The sequence below is a fragment of the Hippopotamus amphibius genome, chromosome 9 (genome assembly GCF_030028045.1).
Source record: "Hippopotamus amphibius kiboko isolate mHipAmp2 chromosome 9, mHipAmp2.hap2, whole genome shotgun sequence".
Classification (NCBI taxonomy): Eukaryota; Metazoa; Chordata; class Mammalia; order Artiodactyla; family Hippopotamidae; genus Hippopotamus; species Hippopotamus amphibius.
This window is the reverse complement of record NC_080194.1, coordinates 114,436,948-114,460,534: the sequence shown is the minus strand read 5'-3', so window position 1 is coordinate 114,460,534 and position 23,587 is coordinate 114,436,948. Positions and strand designations below refer to the sequence as shown.

General features: G+C 49.0%; 1 protein-coding gene across 7 annotated transcripts in view; it reads left to right on the top strand.

Moving 5' to 3' along the window:
• KATNIP (katanin interacting protein) overlaps nucleotides 1–23,587 on the top strand; it is a 203,098-nt gene that overhangs the window by 121,643 nt on the left and 57,868 nt on the right. For 6 of the 7 annotated variants that reach the window (XM_057749980.1, XM_057749981.1, XM_057749978.1 and 3 more), the window contains 2 exons: nucleotides 1,950–2,165; nucleotides 13,890–14,027. In XM_057749980.1, the coding sequence (XP_057605963.1) occupies nucleotides 1,950–2,165; nucleotides 13,890–14,027 (354 nt within the window). The remainder of the gene's footprint in view (nucleotides 1–1,949; nucleotides 2,166–13,889; nucleotides 14,028–23,587) is intronic. The other variant, XM_057749982.1, reaches the window with a different exon arrangement.

The following is a 23,587-nucleotide window of genomic DNA, read 5'->3' as shown; positions in this document are numbered from 1 at the left end:
AGCTAATGTTTGCCTCAGACCCCTCCGTCCTAAATTGAGCAGGACTAGCCATCGGGTTGCAACACTGACAAGTTGTGACACTTCCTTAGTTAATAGACCCTTCAGCTTCTTTATTTAGAAACCCCACTGCAGGAACTTGCACATTTTAGATTGCACTGGGCGTGAGATCCAGCAGCTTCTCTGCGAGGCAGCTCGCCTCCCATCTGGGCTCCTCCCGACGGCCAACAACCACGGTGACCAGCGCCGCATCCTCACGCCTCCCACGGGGTTCACCTGGCAGCAGAACGCGCCTCCCAAGCACACGTTCATTAACCTCCCGAGCCCTGTGCCTTGAGCCAGGCCAGTGGAGGTTTATCACCGGCCTGCCAGCCTGGGACTCAGGCCCAGTGCAGCAGAGGGCTTGGCCCGGGCCCCACACGGCCCCGCGGCAGAGGAGGAGGAAGCCATGGGGTCTGCTCATAAAAACAGCCCCTGCGTTCCTTCCGGGAGCTGGGAGCTGACCTCCCTCCCTCTGCGTCCCCATCCCATCACCTGGCAATCAAGGCTCATCCAAACACACGCTGAGAGCGCCAGCACGTCTCGCTGGCTATTAATTAAAAAAATAAGTAGGGAACAGTTGCTGTTCATTTGCTCAGCTCCTGCTCACAGAACCATCGCAGATTACGGTGCTAATTAAGAGAGGGCATGTGCGTGCGGGGAAGGTACCATTTTCTGAGCGGCTGATCCGTGGCGACCGGCACTGCAGTCGCAGACCGAAGGGGCCTCGGGAAGCCATTCCCCGGCGTGGCCATTGATTGATGGCATTCACGCCCCCTCAGGCCAGACAGCCTACCCGCGGAGGAGGCAGGCATTAAAATCAATGGAGGAGAGAAATGGGCGGAAATGGCCACTTACAGAGTGCACGCAGGCCAGGACTGCTGACCGGCTCTTCCGCGGGTGCGTATCCCGGTTAATCTCCAGGACAGGATTGTCAGATCGATGGTGTCATCTCCTGGTCTCCAACCAGCCAGAGGGATGTCAACTGACTTGTCCAGGGTCCTGCATTATCTACTGTGTTAGATAGGCTGTCTGCTGGGCTGTCACAACCGAGTACCGCAGACTGGGCGGCTTAAACAACAGAGACTTCTTTCCTCACAGTTCTGGAAGCTAATCCAAGATCAAGGTGTTGGCAGGCTGGGCTCCTCCTGAGGCCTCTCGTTGGCTTGCAGACGGCCACCTTCTCACTGTGTCCCCACATGGCCTTTGCTTCGTGCCTGCCCATCCGTGCTGTCTCTCTAGGTGTCCACATGTCCTCTTGTAAGGACATCAGTCAGAACGGATTAGGCCTCCCTAACGGCCTTATTTTAACCTAGTTACATCTTTAAAGGCCCTATCTCCAAACAGAGTCTGCTTCTGAGCTACTAGGGTTTGGGCTTCAGTATCTGAATTTGGGGGGTGGGGCGGAGAATGCAATTTTGCCCGTAACACCAGCCCAATTCAGCAGAAGTTGTGACATGCCTATAGGACATGAACCCTTGGTAATGGGTGAGGAAAGTACGTGTTCAGGCAGAATCTGATGCCTTTTAAACATTTTTTGTTATTTGCAGACTCTTACAGAAAATGCTAAGTGCCAGGGTTCACAGTAACTTTTTTTTTTTTTGGCTGCACAGCACAGCTTGCGGGATCCTAGTTCCCTGACCAGGGATCGAACCTGGGCCCCAGCAGTGAAAGCACCAAGTCCTCGCCACTGGACCACCAGGGAACTCCCATAGCAACTATGTTTTAAATGCCTTACAAATATGAACTCATTTAATCTCCATGACAACCATCTGTAACGGGTCCTATTCTTATCCTCATTGTACGGGGGGAAACCGAGGCACTGAGAGGTTCAATACCTTATTGTTTAGTGGTAGAGCTGGATTCCACCTGTCGTGTTTTCATCCTTTGGCATTGCTTTTCTCCTCCTCAAGGACAAATCGGGACCAAAAGCAGAAGAGATCAAAGATGCCATCTACGTGACCATGGAAATCCTGTCCAACTGGGGCAACACATCGTGGGTGGGTCTCACGGAAGTTGAGTTCTTTGACCTGAACAACACAAAGCTTTATGTGTCGCCTCATGACGTGGATATCCGGAACACGGACACACCCGGGGACCTGGGCCACCTGGTCAACAGGAACTCAGCTGTAAGTGGAGGCGGCCTTGCGTGAGCCTTGGCCTCGTGTTTTGATGCATTTTTTCTGCCCGTGATAAGTCCACAGTCAAAGTGTGGTTTGGGGGAGGGCGAGGAAGGAAAGGATGATGTAATCGTTCACAGCCATTCATTTGGGCAGAGTGGGGAGGAGCCTGAGGGCAAGGTACAGGAGAGGCCTCCAACACTACCCCCTACCCTGAGCTCTTTCCCAGATCCCTGCTCTGTAGGGGGTTCTTATGAGGGTCAGGGGGACAAAGAGAAGCCCATTCACCCCTTTATCTATGTTGCAGTTTATCACCATCACCACCAAACTCGGAACCTGGGAGGTGGTCATTGAGGGCAGCGCCCTCGTTTTGTAGATGAGAAAACTAAGGCTTGGACAAGGGCATTGACTTGGCCAAGGTCACACACTGGAAGGTCGGTTGGTGGGGGAGTGCAAATGCACCCCCTGCAGCCTGGCCCAGGGCCCCCGCACCCTCTCAGGGTCCTGCTTCCCTGGGGCATGGAGTACGCACCTAGCAAACGTGGAACATCACCTCCTTTCAAATATCTCACAGTTTAAAAAAAGAAAAGCACTGGCATTGTGTCTTCCTGCCACTTGCAAGTTGGACACAGGAGCCTATGAGCTAAGCGGAGACAGACCTCCCATCAGCGACATCTTTCCTCTGCTGTGTGCTTCAGTGTCGGTCGCCGTGGCCTCTGGGAGGGGCCCCGAGAAATGGGGAACGGAGGTTGCCTCTGGGTCAGGGAACTGACTGAGCAAGGGACAGCGGTGGTAGGAAGACTTTCCCTTGGGTGCTTTTTTGCACCTTTTAAATTTCCTGCCATGTACACGTATTTTCTGTTCCAAAGGACAAATTATTAATTTTTTAAAAAGCATTGACAATGAAAACAGTTGCCACATGTTCAGTTCTTGCCTTGTGCCAGGCAAGGTGCTAAGTGCTTCATGTGTATCATCTTCTTTAAACATAACAGTGCACAGGCCTGAGGAGCAGAAAGGCCTGGGTTTAAAGCTTAATCACTTATGGTTTCATGACCGTGGGCGACTCACCTAACATCTACTTTGGTTTCCTCAACTGTGAAATGGGGATAATAATAGCTTGACACGATATTGTAAGGATCAAATGTAAATATAAAGAACTCAGCACCACGGCCTCATTCTTCAAAAGGGCTCCAAAGCATCAGCTGTTTCTGTTTACATTGTTACTTGTCACCGTAGTAGTAATACCACTGCAAAGTAAATATTATTCCCGTTTAAAGAACAAGACGGCTTCAGAATCCCCGCTTCTAGAGTCCCGGGTTCTGGTCTTGACTCTGTAGCCTTGGGCATCTTACCTGCCTTCTCTGAGAGTCGGTTTTTTCTGCCCCCTGTAGAGCGGGAGTGGAGGGCCTGGATAATTCGTATGATTCTTATTTTGCCAGCAGAAGAAACTGAGTCTCGCTCGCTTTAGCAAATTTTTGAAAAGAAATTTGTTGCAAGTCTTTTGAGTAGCTGGCATATTCACTGTTACCCAGGCCAGAATAGGACAGGCCCCATGGGCAGCTTGGGGTTCTGGGTGGCATCCCAGGGTGCACGAATACCAAGAGTCTGGTCTTCTTTTTTGGAGGATGCAGTGTTTGTTGGTTGATTGGCAGGTTAGTTGGTTTGTCCTGTTGTCATTCTGCTGGAGATATCCTGTCCCAGGAAATGAAGGCTGATGGACCAACCTGGCTGGAAGGACCAGGCACCTTGGTGCCAGTTCCACCAAGATGCCCCAGCGGGGCAGGGAGGGAATTTTCCTTGAAGAAATTCATGGTTTTTACTGAAAGAAAGGCAGGGTAGATGTGAGATAGCAGGAAACACCGCCTGTCCACAGGGTTGGATGGGGTGATGTCTGATCCCGCTTAAAGATCAGCAGCTATGTGACCTTGAAAGAAACAGGTCCCGTAGGTCCCGGCCACTTGGATGCTCTGGCCTTGTGTTCCCTGCTCTGCTTCCTGCTTTGAGTCTGTAGGCTCCCGTACATGCCACTAGGACTTGGACTGGCCCTCGCTAAACCTCTCCTGTCCCCCTTGTGCACAAAACAGTGGCATTTTGGAAGCCTGCTGTACACAACAGAGCATACCAGGAGCGATAAAAAGCATCGTTGGATTTGATGGGGACCAATTCTGATGATTGCTGTCCCCTTTCCTCGGTTTAGCAGCGGCTGATGAGCTTTGCCATGTGACAGCAGTGAGGACTTTGGTCCAGGGTTTTGATGGGTTTGGGGTGTTTTTGATTTGGGGCCCTGAGGTGGGGCCACGAGGCAGCTGTCTCACCCTGGGCTGCTGGATCTTGGGGCCCAGCTGTGGAGGGGCTGGATTTCCCCTGCTGCCCTGCCCTGGGGTCTCTCTGATAGTTGTCCTATGTACCAGGCCTGGGGCCACCAGAACACACTGCCTCTCAGAACCATCCAGTTTCACTAGGGTTTATTAAAGACCCACGGTGTGCCAGCCAGGGTCTCGGACATCCCTCATTGAATCCTCACATGAACTTCAGGATGACTTTCCCTACTTGATAAATGAGAAAACCAAGTCTCAGGGAGGATGAGTGGCTCACTCAGGCCACACTGCTGTGGAGTGGTGGGGCTGAGCTGAAAGCTGAACAGAAGGTACCTGAAAGCAGAGTCTGGGTGTGAAAGAGAAGTTGCTTCAGTGGAAGTGAATGGGGGGCATGTGGAGGGCTGCACAAGAGCCCCATGTTTGGTGCAAACCCTCCTCCCTGCCCTGCCCACCCCATCTCTCTCATTGGCCCCTGCCCCCAGGCCCACGGCTTCAAGGTGACACCAAATTTATATGCCCAGCCCAGCCTGCTTCCAAGTTCCTGACCTGAATGTCAGCGTCTGCTCGACCTCTCAGACTTCAGAGACCTGAAACCCGAGTGTTGGTCCCCTGGGCACGCCCACCTCTCTTCCTCCCCCAGCATCCTTTGCTCAGTAAATAGCATCACCGTCTGCTCAGCTGCCAACCGACCACTAAAGAGTCTTCCTTGATTGCCCCACGCCATCCCCCCGCTTCCAGCACATCAGCAAGCCCTATTGATCCCACCTCCAGCACGGAGCCCTGATCTGGCCCCTTCTCTCCATTTCCATTGGTTCCTCCCAAGCCTGATCAGCTGGTCCCTCTCACTGGAACTATTAAATGGCCTCCCCTCTCATTCCGTTATTCCATTCTTGCCCCCATCCACTCCATTTTCCATTCTGTATCCAAAGGGATCTTTTACAAATGCAGCTTGTAGCCCTCCTCTTCTTAAAACCCATGCCGTGACTTTCTGGGGAAGATGATGCCTCTCCAATGGCCCAAGAGGCTGTCCGTGAACAGCTCCCTCTCTGCCTGCCTCCCACTCCAGGCCCCAGCAGCTACAGGGCTCCCTTCTGCTCCTCGGACCTGCCAAGCTCACTCTCACCTCTGGGTTCGGCCCCTGCTGCCTCCTCTGCCCAGAACAGCCCTCCTCCCAATGGCTCCGTCCTTTCTCCTTACTCGGATTTCAGCTCAGGTGTCACTTTCTAAGCAAGACCTTCCCTGACTACAATCTGGAGGAGTCCTGTTCCCTCCCCACCCAAGTCTCTATCACATCAGCTTTTCTCATTTTCCTGAGACCACTTTTCGCTAAAGAATGATCTTATTCACTTGTTTCTGATCTGTCTCCTCCCATCAGCCTGTAAGTTCTTATCTGACCTATTCACACTATATCCCCTATATCACACTATAAAATAATACATTTTTGAACTTTTGGGGGGAAATAATTATAGATTCACAGGAAATTGTAAAAAAAAAAAGTGGAGAAGAGAACAATAGAGAAAAATCAACAAAGCCAAAAGTTGTTTTTTTAAAAGAATCAACAAAATGAACAAACCTTTAGCTAGACTGCACAAGAAAAAAAGAAGGGGGGACTTCCTTGGTGGCACCGTTGTTAAGAGTCCTCCTGGCAATGCAGGGGACACGGGTTCGAGCCCTACTCCGGGAAGATCCCACCTGCCGTGGAGCAACTAAGCCCGTGCGCCACAACTACTGAGCCTGTGCTCTAGAGCCCACGAGCCACAACTACTGAGCCAGCATGCCACAACTACTGAAGCCCACGTGCTTAGAGCCAGTGCTCTGCAACAAGAGAAGCCACTGCAATGAGAAGCCCACATACCACAATGAAGAGTAGCCCCCACTGTCCACAACTAGAGAAAGCTCGTGCACAGCAATGAAGACCTAACACAGTCAATAAATAAATAAAGTAAATAAATAAATTTGTTTATTTTTTAAAAAGAAAAAAGGGAAAAGGGGGGGAAATATTCAAATTACTAAAATCAGGAATGAAAAGGGGGCTATTACTACCAAACTTACAGAAATAAAAGGATTACAAGGGAATATTATGAACATTTGTATGCCAACAAATTAGATATCCTAGGTGAAATGGACAAATTCCTAGAAAGATATAAATTACCAAAAGTGACTCAAGAAGAAATAGAAAATCTGATAGACCCATAGCAAGAAAAGAGATTGAATTAGTAATTAATAAAAAAACTTCCTACAAAGAAAAGCCCGGGCCCACATGGCTTCACTGATGAATCTTACCAAATATATAAAGAATTAGCACCAATCCTTTACAAACTGTTCTAAAATATAGAGGAGAAAAAAACACTTCCCAACTCATTCTGAGTCCAGTATTACCCTGATACCAAAACCAGACAAAGCCCTCACGATAAAACTCCAGACCAGTACCCTTATGAATATAGATGTAAAAATCCTCAACAAAACATTAGCAAATCAAAGCTAGCAGTTTATAAAAGGATTTGTATATCAAGATCTAGAGAGTTTATCCTAGGAATGCAAAGTTTGTTCAACATACGAAAATTAATAGAATACGACATATTAATAGAATAAGGAGGAAATAACCACATGACGTCTTAATAGACACAGAAAAAGGCATTTGGTACAATTCAACATTCTTTCATAATAAAAACATCAATAAACTAGGACTAGAAGGAAACAGCCTCAGTCTGATAAAGGGCATCTATGAAAACCCACAGCTAACATCATACCGAATGGTGAAAGACTGAAAGCTTTCCCTCTAAGATCAGGAATGGGGCAAGGATGCCTGCTTTCATCACTTCTGTTCAACGTTGTACTGGAGATTCTACCCAAGGAAGTTAGGCTAGAAAATGAAGTGAGAGCTTGGAAAGGAAGAAATAAATAAACTATATTTGCAGGTGTTATCTTATATGCTGAAAATCTTAAAGAATCCACAAAAACTACTGGTAAAGCTAAAATCAAGTTCAGCAAGCTTATAGGATAAAAGATTAATATACAAAAATCAGTTGTATTTCTATATACTAGCAATGAACCATCTGAAAAGGAAATTAAGAAAATTTTCCGTTTATAATGGTTTGATGCTATTTAAGAATAAAATACTTAAGAATAGATTTCACCAAATAAGTGAAACACTTGTACACTGAAAAGTACAAAATATTGTTGACAGAAATAAAAGAAGACCTAAATAATGAAAGATAAAAAGATATCTGTGGGGACATCCCTGGTAGCACATTGGTTAAGAATCTGCCTGCCAATGCAGGGGACACGGGTTCGAGCCCTGGTCTGGGAAGATCCCACATGCTGCAGAGCAACTAAGCCCGTGCACCACAGCTACTGAGTCTGCACTCTAGAGCCCACATGCCACAACTACTGAGCCTGTGCGCCTAGAGCCCATGCTCCGCAACAAGAGAAGTGAGAAGCACCACAGTGAGAAGCCCACGCACCGCAGTGAAGAGTAGCTCCTGCTCTCTGCAACTAGAAGAAGCCTGAGAGCAGCGACGAAGATCCAACATGGCCAAAAAATAAATAAATAAAAAAAATTTTTTTTAAAGATATCTGTGTTCATGGATTGGAAGACAATACCATTGATATGGCAGTGCTTCCAAATTATCTACAGATTCAGTGTAATCCTGTCAAAATTCCAACTGCCTTTTTTGTGGAAACTGACAAGCTGGTCCTAAAGTGTATATGGAAGTTCAAAAAACCCAGAAGAGCCAAAACAATGTTGGAAAAAAACAAAGTTGGAGGACTCACACTTCCCGATTTCAAAACTTACTAACAAGGCACAGGTATCAAGACAGTGTGGTTCTGGCATGAGGATGGACATATAGATCAATGGAATGGAATTGAGAGTCCAGAAATAGATTCATACATCTATAGTCAATTGATTTTTAACAAGGATTCCAATACCATTTGATGAGGAAAGAATAGTTTCTTTTCAACAGATGGTATTGAAACAACTGGATTTCCACATGCAAAAGAATGAAATTGGACTCCTACCTCACACCATGTACAAAAACTAACTCAATGGACCAAATACCTTGAAACATTTGTAGTGTTAAGGCTATAAAACTCTTAGAAGAAAACATAGGCTTAAATCTTCACAGCCTGGAATTTTTCAATGGAGTTTTAGATATGACATCCAAAGTATAAACAACAGAAGGAAAAAAAAAAAGGATAAATCAGACCTCAGCAAAATTTTTAAACAAACAAAAATTTTTAAACATTTTTGCTTCAAAGAACATTATCAAGAAAGTAAAAAGATAACCTACCAAAAAAGGAGAAAATATTTGCAAATCATGTATCTGAAAAGGGTCTTATATCCAGAATATATAAATAAAAGAACTCAGACTCAACAACAAAAAGACAAACAACCCAACAAAAATATGGCCAAAGTACTTTGAATAGACATTTCTCCAAAGAAGATATACAAATGACCAAAAAGCGCATGAAAAGATGCTCAACATCATTAGCCATTAGGGAAATGTAAATCAAAACCATAAAGACATATACTTCATACCCATTAGAATGTTATCATTAAAAAAAAAGAAAAAGGAAACAGAAATAGCAAGTATTGGTGAACAACATATGGAAAAATTGGAATCATCATACTTTGCCAGTGGGAACGTAAAAGTAAAATGTAAAAGCCATTCTGTAAAATCGCTTGGCAGTTCCTTAAAAAGTTAAATGTAGAGTTACCACATGACCTAGCAATTTCCCTCCTAGGTGTATACCCAAGAGAATTGAAAACATATGTTCACGCAAAAATTTGTACCCGAATGTTCATAGCAGTATTATTCATAACGGCCGAAAGGTGGAAACAACCCAATGACCATCAACTGATGAACAGATAAACAAGATGTGGTCCATCCCTACAATGGAGTATTATTCAGTCATAAAAAGGAGCGAAGTACCGACACATGCGACAACATGGATAAACTTGGACACATTATGCTGAACAACGGAAGTCAGACATAAAAGACCATATATTGTATGATAGCATTTATGTGAAATGTCCAGAATCAACAAATCCATAGAGACAGAAAGTAGACTAGTGGTTGCCAGGGACTCGGGGAATGTGGGGATGGAGAGTATACAGTACAGGGTTTCTTTTGGGGGTGACAAAAATATGCTGGAAAAGGATGGTGTGGTGATGGTTGCACAACCTTGTGAATATACTAAAAAAAAAAACACTGATTCGTACACTTTAAAATGGTGATTTTATGTATGTGAATTATATCTCAATTTTTAAAAACATATAGAGAGGTCCCATGTGCCTTTGCCCAGCTTTCCCCAATGGTAACATCCCATGTGGCCCTAGTACATTATCAAACCTAGGAAACTGACATTAGTATAATGTGCGGACCTTAATACACTTGTATGTGTATGTGTGTGTAAGTTCTTTTCAATTTTGTCACATGTAGATTCGTAGAACCACCACCACACCAAGATACAGAACAGTTCCATTACCTCAAAGGAATTCCCTCATGCGACCCTCAATAGCCACCCCTCCCCACACCTGTCCCTAACACGGGCAGCCACCAATCTGTTCTCTGTACTTTTTGTTGTTTCAAGAATGCTATATACATGGAATCATACTATATACAACCTTTTTAAGACTGACTTTTTTTTTACTCGGTATAATGCCCTTGACACCCATCCAAACTGTTGTATCAAGAGTTTGTTCCTGGACTTCCCTGGTGGTGCAGTGGCTAAGAATCCGACTGCCAATGCAGGGGACACGGGTTCGATCCCTGGGCCAGGAAGATCCCACATGCCTTGGAGCAACTAAGCCCGTGCGCCACAGCTACTGAGCCTACACTCTAGAGCCCTCAAGCCACAACTACTGAGCCTGCGTGCCGCAACTACTGAAGCCCATGCTCCCAGAGCCCGTGCTCCACAACAAGAGAAGCCACCGCACTGAGAAGCCCGCGCACCGCAACAAAGAGGAGCCCCCTCTCACCTCAACCAGAGAAAGCCCGCGCACAGCAACAAAGAGCCAATGCAGCCAAAAACAAATAAGTAAATAAATAAACAAACCGTTTTTTAAAAAAAGGAGTTCCTTTTCAAGACGATAACTTATTAAATCAGAGTTACTTCTGAGGGCAGTCCAGCATCTCCCTGAGGGTGGGTGGATCTGTGTTAGGTTAAAGCTGGAGAAAGCGCCCATGTTAGGAGTTAGAATTTACCTCCTAAGAGAGGCCTTCTCTGACCATCCATTCTAAAACTGTCCTTCCCTGTTAATAACTCTCTCATATTTTCTTCATCGAGATTATCCCCCCACTTGATTTTTTTTCTTGGCAGTGTTACTTGTTTGCCTCCCCTCCTAGCACAGAGTTGGGATCTGGTGGGCCAGGCGCCCCCGTGTGCAGTGTTTGTTGAGCAAGTGTGCAGCAGATGCCCTTGGTGCCTCCCCCGGTCCCTTGCCCCTCCCACCTTGGTCCACGCTCGCTGCTCTTCCCACTGCCAGCACACGCGTTTCTCCGATGGAGGATTTGCTTCCTGGCCTCCGAGTCCAGTTTGCCTCCCCTGCCGTAGGCCCAAACTGGCAGGGGATTGAGCCCCCAGGAGCAGCCCTGAACTGCCACTGATGGGAACTGGGATATAGATACCCCAGCTCCCTGGTCCTGGAAGTGGAGTCACCCTGAGATGTGTCCCGCACTGGCTCCCAGCTTCCCTGGTGGCGTGGAGCTCACAGGCGTGCCTAGCTTGGTAACACACTCCTTACGGAATGCCTTTCCTCCTCTCACTTCCCTATGCTCCAACTGGTTTTCCTTCGCTGTCTGAATCAGTTCCTTACACTTGCCTTGCCTCAGGGTCTGCTCCTGGGGGAATCCAGACTAAGACAGAATGAGGGAATGAGTTAAAAACTTAGGTTTAAATCCTCACTGCACTGCTGGGGCAAACCACACCTTTGCTGGACTCTGGTCTTCTTTTGGCAACACGGAGTACTCACCTCCCAGGGCTTGGAGAGAACGCGGTGGGATAACGGTCGTGCCCAGGTGCCCTGATTCTTGCTCTGCCATCTCGATTACCACCTGTGATGGGCAGGTACAGCAGACGCCGTCCTGCTGGCCTGGTACTTGGAGGTTTGCCCAGGATGCCTTGGGTCAGCCCTCGGCAGCTTCCCGGCAGCCTTTCTCCCAGGGACTCTGTCTGTGGAAGGGAAACATCAGAAGGCCCAGTTGCTAATGAGGCCCAGAGTTACCCGCAGGTTAATGTTCTCTGACTTTGAACACCACGGTTCCCACTTAGCCCTCCCGCTATACCTCCCGCTGACAGAAATGTGATGGGAGATCAATTACAGTCCCCTCATTCGCGTCTAAGGGTCAGCCTTCAGTCTCTGCCTTTGTCAAGCAGCTTCAGCGACCCATTTTAGGCTCCAACGCAGAGAAGGAATGAGACTCCCCCGCTGGATTTGAAGATGTGTTATCGTGACCCCTCGCAGCTGCCCGGAGCACTAAAAGTTCTTGCAGAGCTGGAAAAACTTGCCAGAATAAGTCAGAACGCCCCGAACTCATCTCTCCCCCTTAATAAAGTAGCCTCCTCCCTCCTGAAAGGCACCATTGTCACTGGGACAAGCCACCTCTGTCCTCCGCGCAGCTGGAGCCTGCGCTTCACATCTCCTGGGGGCCAGCGGACCCCCAGAGGCAGCCAGCGTCCCCCTTCCCCGCTCTGTCAAGTAGCAGGCACAGTCCTGGGGACGGGAGCCCATGGAGATGCTCTCAAATACGGGGCGATGCTCCTTTTAGATAAAAGAGGCAACTTTAGCCAGTGTCAGAGAGGCAGGTTGCTTATTGGCAGATGGGACTTGTGACTGTGCAGCCCCTAAGCAGGGACCCTAAACCCAGATGCCTGCAGGGGCCAGGCAGAAGCATAACCAGGGAGGTGGAGTGGGTGTAGAACAGTAGGGAGTGGTGAGGACTGGGGCACCGGAGAGCACCCACCCTGGCTGCCAGAGCAGTGTATTCAGCTCCAGCCAATGGCTGTCAGGAGTCCCGTGTTGCCATGTCTTCTAAGTCTATAGACAAGTCTGACATCTAGCTCCAAGGGGGAGGAGATATTGTCCATCTTTCAGTCTTGGCAACAAATTTCCTTAAAAAACAAAACACTTCATAAGCTAAACATTATAGCTCTGCCAGCCAGATAGATCAGTTTAGTCTCTTCTTTAAAGTTTCAGTGAGGGGACAGGTATTAGGAGGTAAATTTCATTTATCTGTTCATTTCTTCATTTCTTCATTCAACAGTTGTTCAAAAAATTTGATTCAGGATTTTTTTGATCATTTACCAGATGCCAAGGAACTGTGCTGAATGCTAAGGGTTCTGGAATGAATTAGAAGAGCTCACAACTGAGTGTGTTTGTGTGTGTGTGTGTATGTGTGTATTGGTGGGAGGATGTGACGTGGACATGAAGACAGGCAATTGTGGGACACTGAGTAAATGATAACCTCAGGCATTGCAAGGAACCATGGGCACCTGGGGGAGGGAGTGATTGTGTCAAGGGAAGGGTTGACAGTGGGGGCAACAGCACATTTAAGCTGAATTTCCCAGGGTGAAAAGGGCAAGAGAGTATTGCACGCAGAGGCCCAGCCTGTGCAAAGGCACAGAGGCCGAGACAGCGTGGAGATGTTTGGGAGCAGCTGTGAGTCCTGTCCAGACAGTAGAAGAGGTACCCAAAGAGACAGGAGGAGAGGCAACCAGAACTGAGAAAAGTCCCCTGATTTCACTTTTTCCATCTGTATCCCAAGAACTCATGATATGAAATTTTGTTAGTGCAAATGAAAATGACAGCAAGGCTTCCCTGCTCCTCTGCCTCTTTGGCCTTGAGAGCAGCCTTGGCAGCTTTGCTGGCAGGCGGAAACTGCACACAGGGGTCCCGAGGCTTGGAAACACTGAAAGGGAGCAGAATAAACCCCAAGGCTCAGTGCCATGGCCCCATCCCAACAAACGCCTGCGCCAGTTTCTTTATTCTCTATTTAAAAATTTTTTTTTTAATTCTACAGGGTTTTACAAAAGAAAATCAAAGGCTCTGTTTGCCAGGTTAATCAAATAGCGCACGTCATGGCTCTTTGCCCATCCTTCCCCTCCAGTCTCTCTCCCCGCAAAGCCGATTAGGCTGATTAAAATAAAGCCCGCTGCCTTTTAAATTAGGTCTGGACGGCAAGGGCAGGGGGGCCCAAGTGGCAGCTTTGTGCCAGGGAACGAGGGTCAGTGGCCCGCTCCAAAGTGCAGTCCAGATGGGGTGAGATCTAAGACCCCACCCAGGATGATGTGGAGAAGGTGTCTGGCTTCCCGCCCTCATCCTCCCCTGGTTTCCATAGTCACTGCCTGCTTTCTTTGAGGTGAGGCAGAAGTGTGCTAACAATAACACTTCCTTCTCTTGCTGGCGTTTAAGGGCAAGAAGATCCCTTCCTTGTGGATGTGCCCCTTCCACCCGCCGCTCCAGCTCTTTTTTGTTATCCGCAACACAAGACAGCTGCATGACTTTGGTCTCACCGAGATCAAGGTTTGGAATTACTGGACGGCTGACGGCGTAAGTAACATAAGTAACGGGCTCTGCTTCCTTGCTGGGCATTTGGCTGATGGAAGCACTCTGCGCTTTCCCATAGCCTGATTCCTCAAGTTGCAAAATGGAGACCAGGAGGCCTCGCTGCCCTTCCTGCTGCGGGTCTCAAGCACCTGCCGGGGGATTTCACTTCCCATTGTCAGAGCCGCCAGGAGCAGAGCCTCCGCTGAAGGTTTGGGAGGTAGAATCAGGTCACCCTTTGGGGGAGTTGGAGAAATACAAACTGAGGTTCAGTTTTAATGGATAAGGAAACAGACACACAGAGAGGTTATGTAACGTGGCCCAAGTCACACAGCCAGTAAGCGTCAGAGTGAGAATTTGAACCACTGCTGTTGGACTCCAGGCCCATTGGCTTAGCCAGCACTTCTCAAACTGTAAACCGCAATGACTTACCTGGAATCTTGATGAAATGCAGGTTCTAATCCAACAGGTCTAGGGCGGGGCCCAGGCTTCTGCATGTCTCACCAGCTCCCAGGTGTAGCAGTGCTCCTGGTGAGTGGACCCCGCTCTAAACAGCCAGGCTGTTAGCCTCTGCTCTTCATGCCCTCTGGTTTCAGAACCCCTCTCCTCCTTCCTACCGTCACCCCACTACCCAGGCCCTCATCTTTGCCTTCTTCCTTGGACTGTTTTTCACATATTTGTTTGCATTTATTGCTTCATTCAGCATATGTTATTAAGCACATACCAGGTACCATTAGGCTTCATGATCAATTCTGAGGACACTGATGTAGAGACACAGTATGAGGCAGTGTGATGAAGGCCTTGATAGTGCTGAACCCAGAGCACCAAGTGTTTCAAACAGAAGCCCCAGGAACTCAGCAGGGAAGGCCATGGACGAGCAGGGACAGGACCCCCACAGCCTATGCTGGTTTCCTGTCTTATGATAGAAAAGGGGGCAAGAACTATTCTGCTTTCCTTTCTAATCTTCTATAAGGGAAGCAGTAGTACAAGTGAGATGATAAATGGGAACCGGTCCTCAGCCTCAATATTGTTAGAGAGACGCTAGGGCCTGGTGGGGAGGATGGCAGACTGGCAATCAGGTGGCCCAGGTCAAGGGCAGGCCATTTTTAGCCTTAACTAACATTTGCTGTGGAGCAATGCAAGCCAGTGCTGCTAGATCTTCTGAACATTCCCAGGGAGCTGGGAATTTTGAGATGAGCTGTTCTGTTTGCAAATGTCAGTAGCTAATTTGAATTCTTTTGAAACCACCATATAGTTCAAACCAAACTCATCTTTGGGCTGGAGCTGGCCTTTCCCAGACTGCGGCCCCTGAAGCCTGGAGGAGGGAGCCCGCCTCAGGCTGGAAGAGGTCAGGGAAGGTACTTAAGGGAACGCATACCTGAACTCTAGTGCAAAGAGAAGCACCGAGCCAGGCAGAACAGGGAAAGCATTTACAGGCGGACAGAGCTGCATGGGCAAAGGCTCAGAGGTGTGGAAGAGTACAGCCTCTTAATCGCTCTCCCTGACCCCCGGCCCCAGTCTCCAGTCTGTCTCCAGTAGCCACTGGGAGGTCTGATCACAAGTCTACTATTTCCAGCCCTCAAAGGCTCCCCTTGATTCAGAGAATCCAGGTCGCAGTGTGACATCAGAACCCCCTAATCCCTGTGCATCAGGCCTGCCTCTCTCAGCACCCAGCCCTCGCTCACGCCACCCTCCAGAGTGCCAGCTGCTCATGGCTCTCCGCCCCCCTACCTGGTAGGCGCACCTTTAGTCCCTGGCCCCTCCCATCTTGCTCAGTTCAAAATGCTTGCCTCTGCCTCATATTCCTGGAAAACTGAGACATCCCTTTCTCCAGGATGCTCGCCTGACCCCCGATCCTTGTGCACTTCTGGACCTTATGAACCGGTTCCATCACCCCCGTACCAGGATTGACATCTGTCCCCCCATCAGTCTATGGGCCTCTTGGGTTCGGGGCCTGAGTCCCCACCACTGCTCTGTTCCAAGTAGAAATACGTGGTTGTCGAATGAATGAATGAGTTCATTCCCTCAAGAGCCCATAGCAGTTGTCTCATCCTTCTTGAAATCCAGACGAGAGATGGAGAGTAGGGGGGGTTAGGATGCTTGTCCAAGGTCATACTGCACGTTAGAGGCCAACTGGGGCTCACCCAGGAGACCGCGTGCCTCCTGCCTCCTTCCCATCCTCCCCTCCTGTACTTTTCCTGCTGGTTCTCCACCCACCTACTCACCCATCCATCCCTCCAGCTCCCAAGTAAACATCTGCTAGGCTCCGGGGATCTGGAGGCTAACGTGGCAGACATAGTCCCAGCCAGCTCTGTGCACACATGACACTGCCTCAGAGAAGTAGCAAAAAGCTTTCTCTGATTTCTGTTTTTTGAGGTTTTTTTTTTTTTTTTTAACAAATGCCTAAAGTTTAAATTTGAGAAAAAGTCCAAATCACTGGAATAAGTGAGGAAGTTCCCGTGGGCATGTCAGCCTCCCCTGCCCCTCCCCATGGCCAGCTGTGGCCCGGTGTGTGCAGAGGGGCTGTCCTCCAGGCCCCGGATGCAGCCCCGGCCCTGTGGAGCCACAGCACTTTCCCAGCATCTAGGGCCGGGTCCTCTCCTTCTGCAGTCCACCCAGCACGTCTTGACAGGCAGTCATCAGCATCTTCTGGAAAGCTTAATGAAACAGCGCTGGCTGCCCAAGCCCATGCCCTGTAGCTCGGCCCTGTCATTGACTACATCACTCAGACCAAGAAAAGCGGATTTTACGTGCTGGATTACAAAGAAGATAAGCTTCAGCCCTTTTGGCCGAGGCCTGCCTTTCTTCTTTAACCTGCACTCTGCCTTCCCTGTGTGCAGAGAATAGAAAAGAGGGGCAGGAAGGACATCAGGGCATCGTTGCGGGTGCTTTGGGGAGAAGCCGGCTGCGGGGATTAGAGACGCGAGGTGTTTCTGCACAGAGGAGCTCCTGAAGGACCACAGTCCCCGGCGGGGCCGCCACTTACGTAACGCACACCCATCTGTTGCCAGAATTTTCCGGGGGCCGAAAGCGCAAACAAATGCAGTGCAGGTTGGTTTGATTTAATATTCTCCAGAGAATGCTATTACTGTGTGTTTTAGAGGAGGTAAAATGAGAGTTTATAGGAAATATAGCTCAGCCTGGTAGACACGGCTTGTTAAGACAGTGTTTTGTGTCTGGGAATCCAAGGAAGAAAAGTTCAATGTGAGGCACTAATCTAACCAAGGCTTATTTAGAGCCTAAGAAAAGAAGGTGCTAGAAGAAAGGGAGTCTCTTATTGGAAAATCTGCTGCCTATTTAATCCTCGGGCTAACTTGGATGGGCTCTCTCCCCCTCGTTAGGTGATGCGGTGAGTGTGAGCCGGCCTGGAGGAGAGGACTTCTGGGCAGGGTAAGGACACAGAGGCTAGCATCTGTCCACGCAGGCACAGAGGGCGGCCCCCAGATGTGGGTACTCATCACAGCTGCCACTTACCCAGTGCTGTGCCCATCAGGCAGGTGTGAGGCCCCCAGTAGGCGCTCCGTAAACATATGATGCCTGAACAAATAACTGAACAAATGAATCATCTCAATTAATGCCCCCCCCCCAACTATCCTACAAGGTGGGTGTTGTCGGGCCCCACTTTGTAGATGAAGAAGCCTGGGCTTAGAGTAAAGAGATCCTGTGGGGCAGATTGACTGCATCTCTTTTGCCAACTCTGCTTGGGAATGGCTACCGGGGGTGCTGTCTTGAGAAGGATCTGGAACTTTTCTTCTAGCTCATCCAGGAAGGGGTGTGTGATTGATCAGCGATGCCTGTCTTGGGCCCAGGAGGAGGACGTGATAATATGTCTGTCACATTTTGTGATGTTTCCCCAGATTAAATGACTGGCCCAGCTAGTGAGGAATAAGGGACCGAGGTGGGAAGGGAACATGGGGTCTGTGGGTTTTCCTGTGGTTTTTCTGGGCACTGCTTCCCCTGCAGAGCGACATCTGCTAGGAGGAAGGAATCAATAGTCTCCCTTCTCCAGGATGTAATAACCTACCAAAAAGTGGGCTTTCAGCCGCTCCCCACGGTCCATCTGTTTTCCTTTATAATAAGCGCATTAATCTTCTACGTGGTACCATTCTATCACCATTTTCACCTACAGCATCACCGTGCAGATGCCACCTCCAGCCTGGTCACAACAGCAAGTGAGGCAGGACCCAGTGGTATATTTTATGCATGGAAATGGTGCTCACTACGTGGTTTTTGAATGAATGAATGAATGTTAGATTTCCCCAGTGGTATATTTCTTTTTTTTTTTTCTGTAACTTTTTATTTTATATTGGAGTATAGTTGATTAACAATACTGTGATAGTTTCAGGTATACAGCAAAGTGATTCAGTTCTACATACAGATGTATCTATTCTTTTTCAAACTCTTTTCTCATTCAGGTTGTTAATATAATATTGAACAGAGTTCCCTTTGCTATGCAGTAGGTCCTCGTTGGTTATCCACTTTAAATATAGCAGGGTGTGCATGTCAATCCCAAACCCCCTTCCCAGTGGTCTGTTTCTGTGACTTGTCATGGTGATCTAGGCCAGGACTGCCCAATAGACCTCTCGACGATCTGAACGTGTTCTGTCTGCCCCATGCAGTACAGTAGCCACTAGCCCCAGGTGGCCACTGAGAACTTAAATTGTGGCTCCTGTAACTGAGAGACTGCATTTTACAACTTATGTCAATATTAATGTAATTGTCCACATGCGGCTGGTGACTACGTATTGGACCACACAGGTCTTGGTGCTCAGGGAGGCATGTTGAACAAATAGACAAGGCCCTGTTCGTACTGCCCTGTCCCTTCTCGTGAGGAAGGAACACTAACAGGGGCACAAAGGAGTAGTATCATTTCCGGTAATGCTAAGTGTTCTGAAGACGATAAAAGCGGCCAACGGGAGAGGGGCAGCGGAGAAGGAAGCAGGGCTGCTCTGGACAGGTGATCAAAGGTCTTCCCCGACCTGAGTGTTGACAAGGAGCAGTGGGGACATCAGCGGGAAGAGAATTCCCAGCAGGGGGCATAGCAAGAGCAAAGGCCCTGCAGCAGGAACAACCAGTGTAGGCAGAGGCTGAGCTGATGAACAAAGGAGAGTGTAAGGGGAGGTCCCAGGGGTAGGTGGGAACCAGGTCATGTCATGTGGGCCTTACTGGTTTGGAAACAGAATAGGGGGATGGTCAGAGCCAGCCCAGCTGGGGCAAACCCTGGCTCCTCCTCTTCCTAGCCGTGTGACCTTGGACATGTTACTCTATGCCTCGGTTTCCTCATCTGTAAAATGGGGTGATTATTACTCAGCTAATACGTATGAAGTGCTCAGAATGACTCCTGGCCTTTGTGAGCGCTGTACAAAGGTCAGCCCTAAATATCATTACGGGAGGGTTTGGGGCAAGGGCTGACACATCTGACTGAGGAATTTAAAAGCTCACTCTGGTTCCTCTTTGGAGAAGGGATCAGAGGGAAGAGGCTCTTAGCATAGTCTAGCTTGGTGACTTGGATGAGGGTTGCAGTGTTTCTGGAGTGCACCATGGGTAGACTCAATTCATGCCAGGGCAATATTTGTATTTTCAGAAGGGGGGGGTGTGTGGAATTTTCGAATGAATGCAAGTGAAGAGATTAGTTCAATAATGACCTATGTACCCTTCACCAGCTTCAATAATTATCTACATTCTGCCGTTTTTGTTTCATCTCTTTCCCCTAACATTTAAAAATAAATTGTAGCTATCATATCATTTCACTCATAAATTTTCGTACGCACCTCTAACAGATAAGGAGTTTGTTTTTATATAACCCCAATGCCACTGTCATACCTGACAATCATTCATTATTATGCTCTAATGCCCAGTCCATATTCAAATATCCCTAATTGCCTCAATATTATTTTTTTAAATAGTTGATTTGTTTGGATCAGGATACAAAACCAAGGCCAAACATGGCAATGGCTTTGAAGTCAGGTGTGACCTTCATTTGGGCAGCTGAGTCAGCGTAGCCTGGTGGCTCTGCCGCATGGTAGGGTCTGGGCACCCTAGGGCCTGGGGAGCATGATGGCATCTTAACAGGGCGGCTGGTAGGAAGGGCACTGACCCAGAGGCACGAGAACCTTCCTTAGGTGTTGACCTTGGGCTTGGTCTCAGCTATTGTCCATTGCTAGGTGGGTGGGCTGCAGCATCTGAAATCTGTGTGCAGAGTCCACACTTGGAAAGATACAGTCACGGTCACCTTGAGAGTCCCAGGAGGCTCAGGTTTGAAGCAGGCCCCCAGCCAGGCTGGGAAGGAAAGGTGAGCAGAGAATTCTGCCTTGAGAGAGGGAGCCCGATGAGGTGTTCAGGCTCCAACCAGAAGGTTGGAATTCAGAGCCAGACTGTACTCCCAGCAGGAACAAGAACACAGATGCAGAACCAGTGTAGAAGCTGAGGCCCATGTCCTGTGCTGTACAGACCAGGGGACAGGCCGCTCCTGGGACTCAACAGATGTCTAAGCAGAGAGAATTGCTCACCCATGTGCAGGGGCCAACATAGGACAGCAAGATAAATCCCAGACCCCCGAGCGGGTAGTGTTCCCCCTCTCCCGCCTCCTGCCTGCGTTGGCCAGGACTGATTTAGTAGCTGAATCTGTTGATTAAAGTTCTCAGTCCCAGTGCTAGTATATCAGCCAGGATTCTCTTGGTAGCAAAGGCAAGAAAACCCAATTAAATCCGGCTTAAGGACAGAAAAGCGTTCTTTAGCCAATGTTACAGGAGAGTATGAGTTGGCGGGCTTCAGGTATGGCAGGATCCAGGAGTTCCCATGCTGTCATCAGAAATCTGCCTCCCTCCATCACATATCTCTGCTTTCCTCTGTGTTGGCATCATCCTCAGGTTGCAAGTGATGGTCTCCAATGACATTGTTCTTCATTTCAGCACTTTTTGCAGAAAGAGACTGTCCTCATGAAAGTCCCAGATTGAGGACCCACTGGCCAAGCCTAGGCTGCAACCTGGGATGAGGCCCACATTATCCATATGAAATAAGGTCGAGGGAAGGGTGGATTCCCAATGGAAAATTGAGGTGTTGTCTCCAAAAGAAGGGAACATCACCAGGGAAAGTAGAAAATGATACCCAAAACCGGGTCTTTTTTCTTTTTCTCTAAGAACACAGAATTCACATGCTGTTGCATTTATTCATCAGCTCCCAAATCTAAACCCTTTCCCCAAGGCTTAATTTCTGAACCCAGCTTCACTCCTAGCCATGAGATTCTTCTCTTCGGCATTTTCGCCCAGCCGTGCACCGACATCCCAACTCGGCATCCCAACCCCAGGCCCCTCGGCCCCGCTCCCGGCTCTGCTTCCTTTTGCCGTCTGTAGCAGTGCCCGACTCCCACCTTCGAATCCTCCGCTCCCCCCTTTGCCCCTCACTGCCAGTCATCTCTAAGCCTTACCATTTCCACTGCCCGAACCTGTCTCCTTCCGAGTTCAGCTCCTTCTCCCGCTGCTGCCCGCTGCCCCCTCCACCTCCCCGCTCCACTCACTCATCTGCTTGGTCCCTCCGTCTCATCAGCAGAGCCTTATCGATCGCCCCACACTCAGGCATTGTGCTGGGGCCGGGAATCAGACACGCTGTCTGCCCCCGCCAGCTCTCGCCCAGGTGGGAGGGCCCAGGGGGATAGCAGGAAAACACAGTTCAGTGGCGCCGGACCGTGGCGGGGGATGAGCGGAGGGCCTCGCCGCTGCAGCCTGCCTCAGGGGAGCAGCCACCAGTCCCCGGCCAGCTCCGTGCTGCCCCGGGCGTCCTGGGAAGAGGCTATGCCCCGGCTGACCGAAGGCAACTCACGGACAGATTGCAGCTGGCTCACACCGTGTTTTCGAAGTTCTTTGAATTAAGTGCCAACGCTGAAAATTTTAAATTTAAAAATTGGAAGGGATTCCGTGAAAAATAGGGATTTTTGACTTTTACTAAGAAACTAGACCATCTGGCAACGCCAGGTCACATCCACGCCTGGAAGCTTTGGAAGGGCTGTCAGGGTGCCGCAGTCCCCACCACTCCCACTTGTGTCCCAGACACAGTGGCACAGTTGTCCTGACACCACACCACCTCTCCCACTTGCCATGCTCACCTGGGCCCTGCATGCATGTACGCTGGGGACCTCCTCCACTCTCGGACCCCAAAACTGGCTCTCTGGCTCTTTTCACAGCACCTGGAATGCAGAGCCAGTCTCATTACAAACCTTTGGAAACATCAAGGTTCTGCTTCACCCACCAGCCTCCTGCACACCCCTAGCTTGCACCAGGCCCCTTCTGGTGGTCTCAGCCATCCCTTCCAGGCACCAAGTCACCTGCTTCCCTAGGGTATCCCTCAGTTTCCTGAGCCTTCAGTGTCCCAAACATGTGCCCCTGGCCAAATCTATCCTGCAGGCATATTCCATTTGGCCCTCACAGTGTTGTACAGCTTGTGAGACATTTGACAACATTGGAAAGTTGGCTTTTGATGAGCTGGCAATATTCCCTCTGTGGCGTCTACCGGCTGGAGCCCAGTGACCCCTGCAGCCTCTGGACTTGCTGAGGTGTGCGTTCCCCAGCTCGCCGGAGTCCCTGTGCCTCCCACATCTGTGGTGCTGCAAGCATTTGAGTCTGTGACCCCTAATTATTCAGGCTTTTGTGAACTCCTTAAGGAGAGGAGCCTTGCTTTCATCTTTTGTATCTCACACAGGCCAGGATCCTGTGATACGTGTGGGTTGAGTAAGATTGCAAGAATTGCATGCTGGGGCCTGAGCCCAGATCAAGGGGAATCTTTTTTTTTTTTTTTTTAATTGAAATACAGTTGGTATACAATATCGTGTTAGTTTCAGGTATACAGCACAGTGATTCAGAGATATATATATTCCTTTTCAGATTCTTTTCCATTGTAGGTCATTACAAAATATTGAGTATGGTTCTCTGTGCTAGACAAAAGGTCCTTGTTGGTTATTTTATATACTGTGTAGTAGTGTGTATCTGTTAATCTCAACTTGAGGGGAATCTTGACCTAAGTTAGCGAGGGTAATTCTAGACCCCACCCTGGAGTGGATGTGGTTCTGCTACGCCTGCTGCCCGCTTGGCCGGGAACGGGGAATTGCTGCACTAGGCCTTAGGGGAGCAGGGAGTCTCCAGCCACGCTAGCCCTGACAACCAGCCCCTGCAGGTACAGCCATCCGGGCAGTAGATTGGGTACAAGACAGGGATGGGGGCTCATGTTTCTTGAGCATGTATTACGTGCCAGGCAGTAGTTAAAGCACTTTACATATATCAGCTCGTTTATTCCACACAGCAGTCCTGTGAGATGGGTACTACTGTGGTCGCCTCCATCCTACAATGGTGAAACTGAGGCACAGAAAAGCAAAGCAACTTGCTGGTGGTTACATGAATACCAGGCAGTCTGGTGTCCACCACCTGGTCCCATCTTTCAATAGAGGGGGACCATGGTCACTGGCGAGCCGGGACCTGCCTAGGGCAGCCAGCCCCATCCTGCCAGATGGCCTAAGTTTGCAAGAGAGGCCAGAAATGCACATTGTTATGTGAAAGCTCTCAGTTTTCAGATATTAA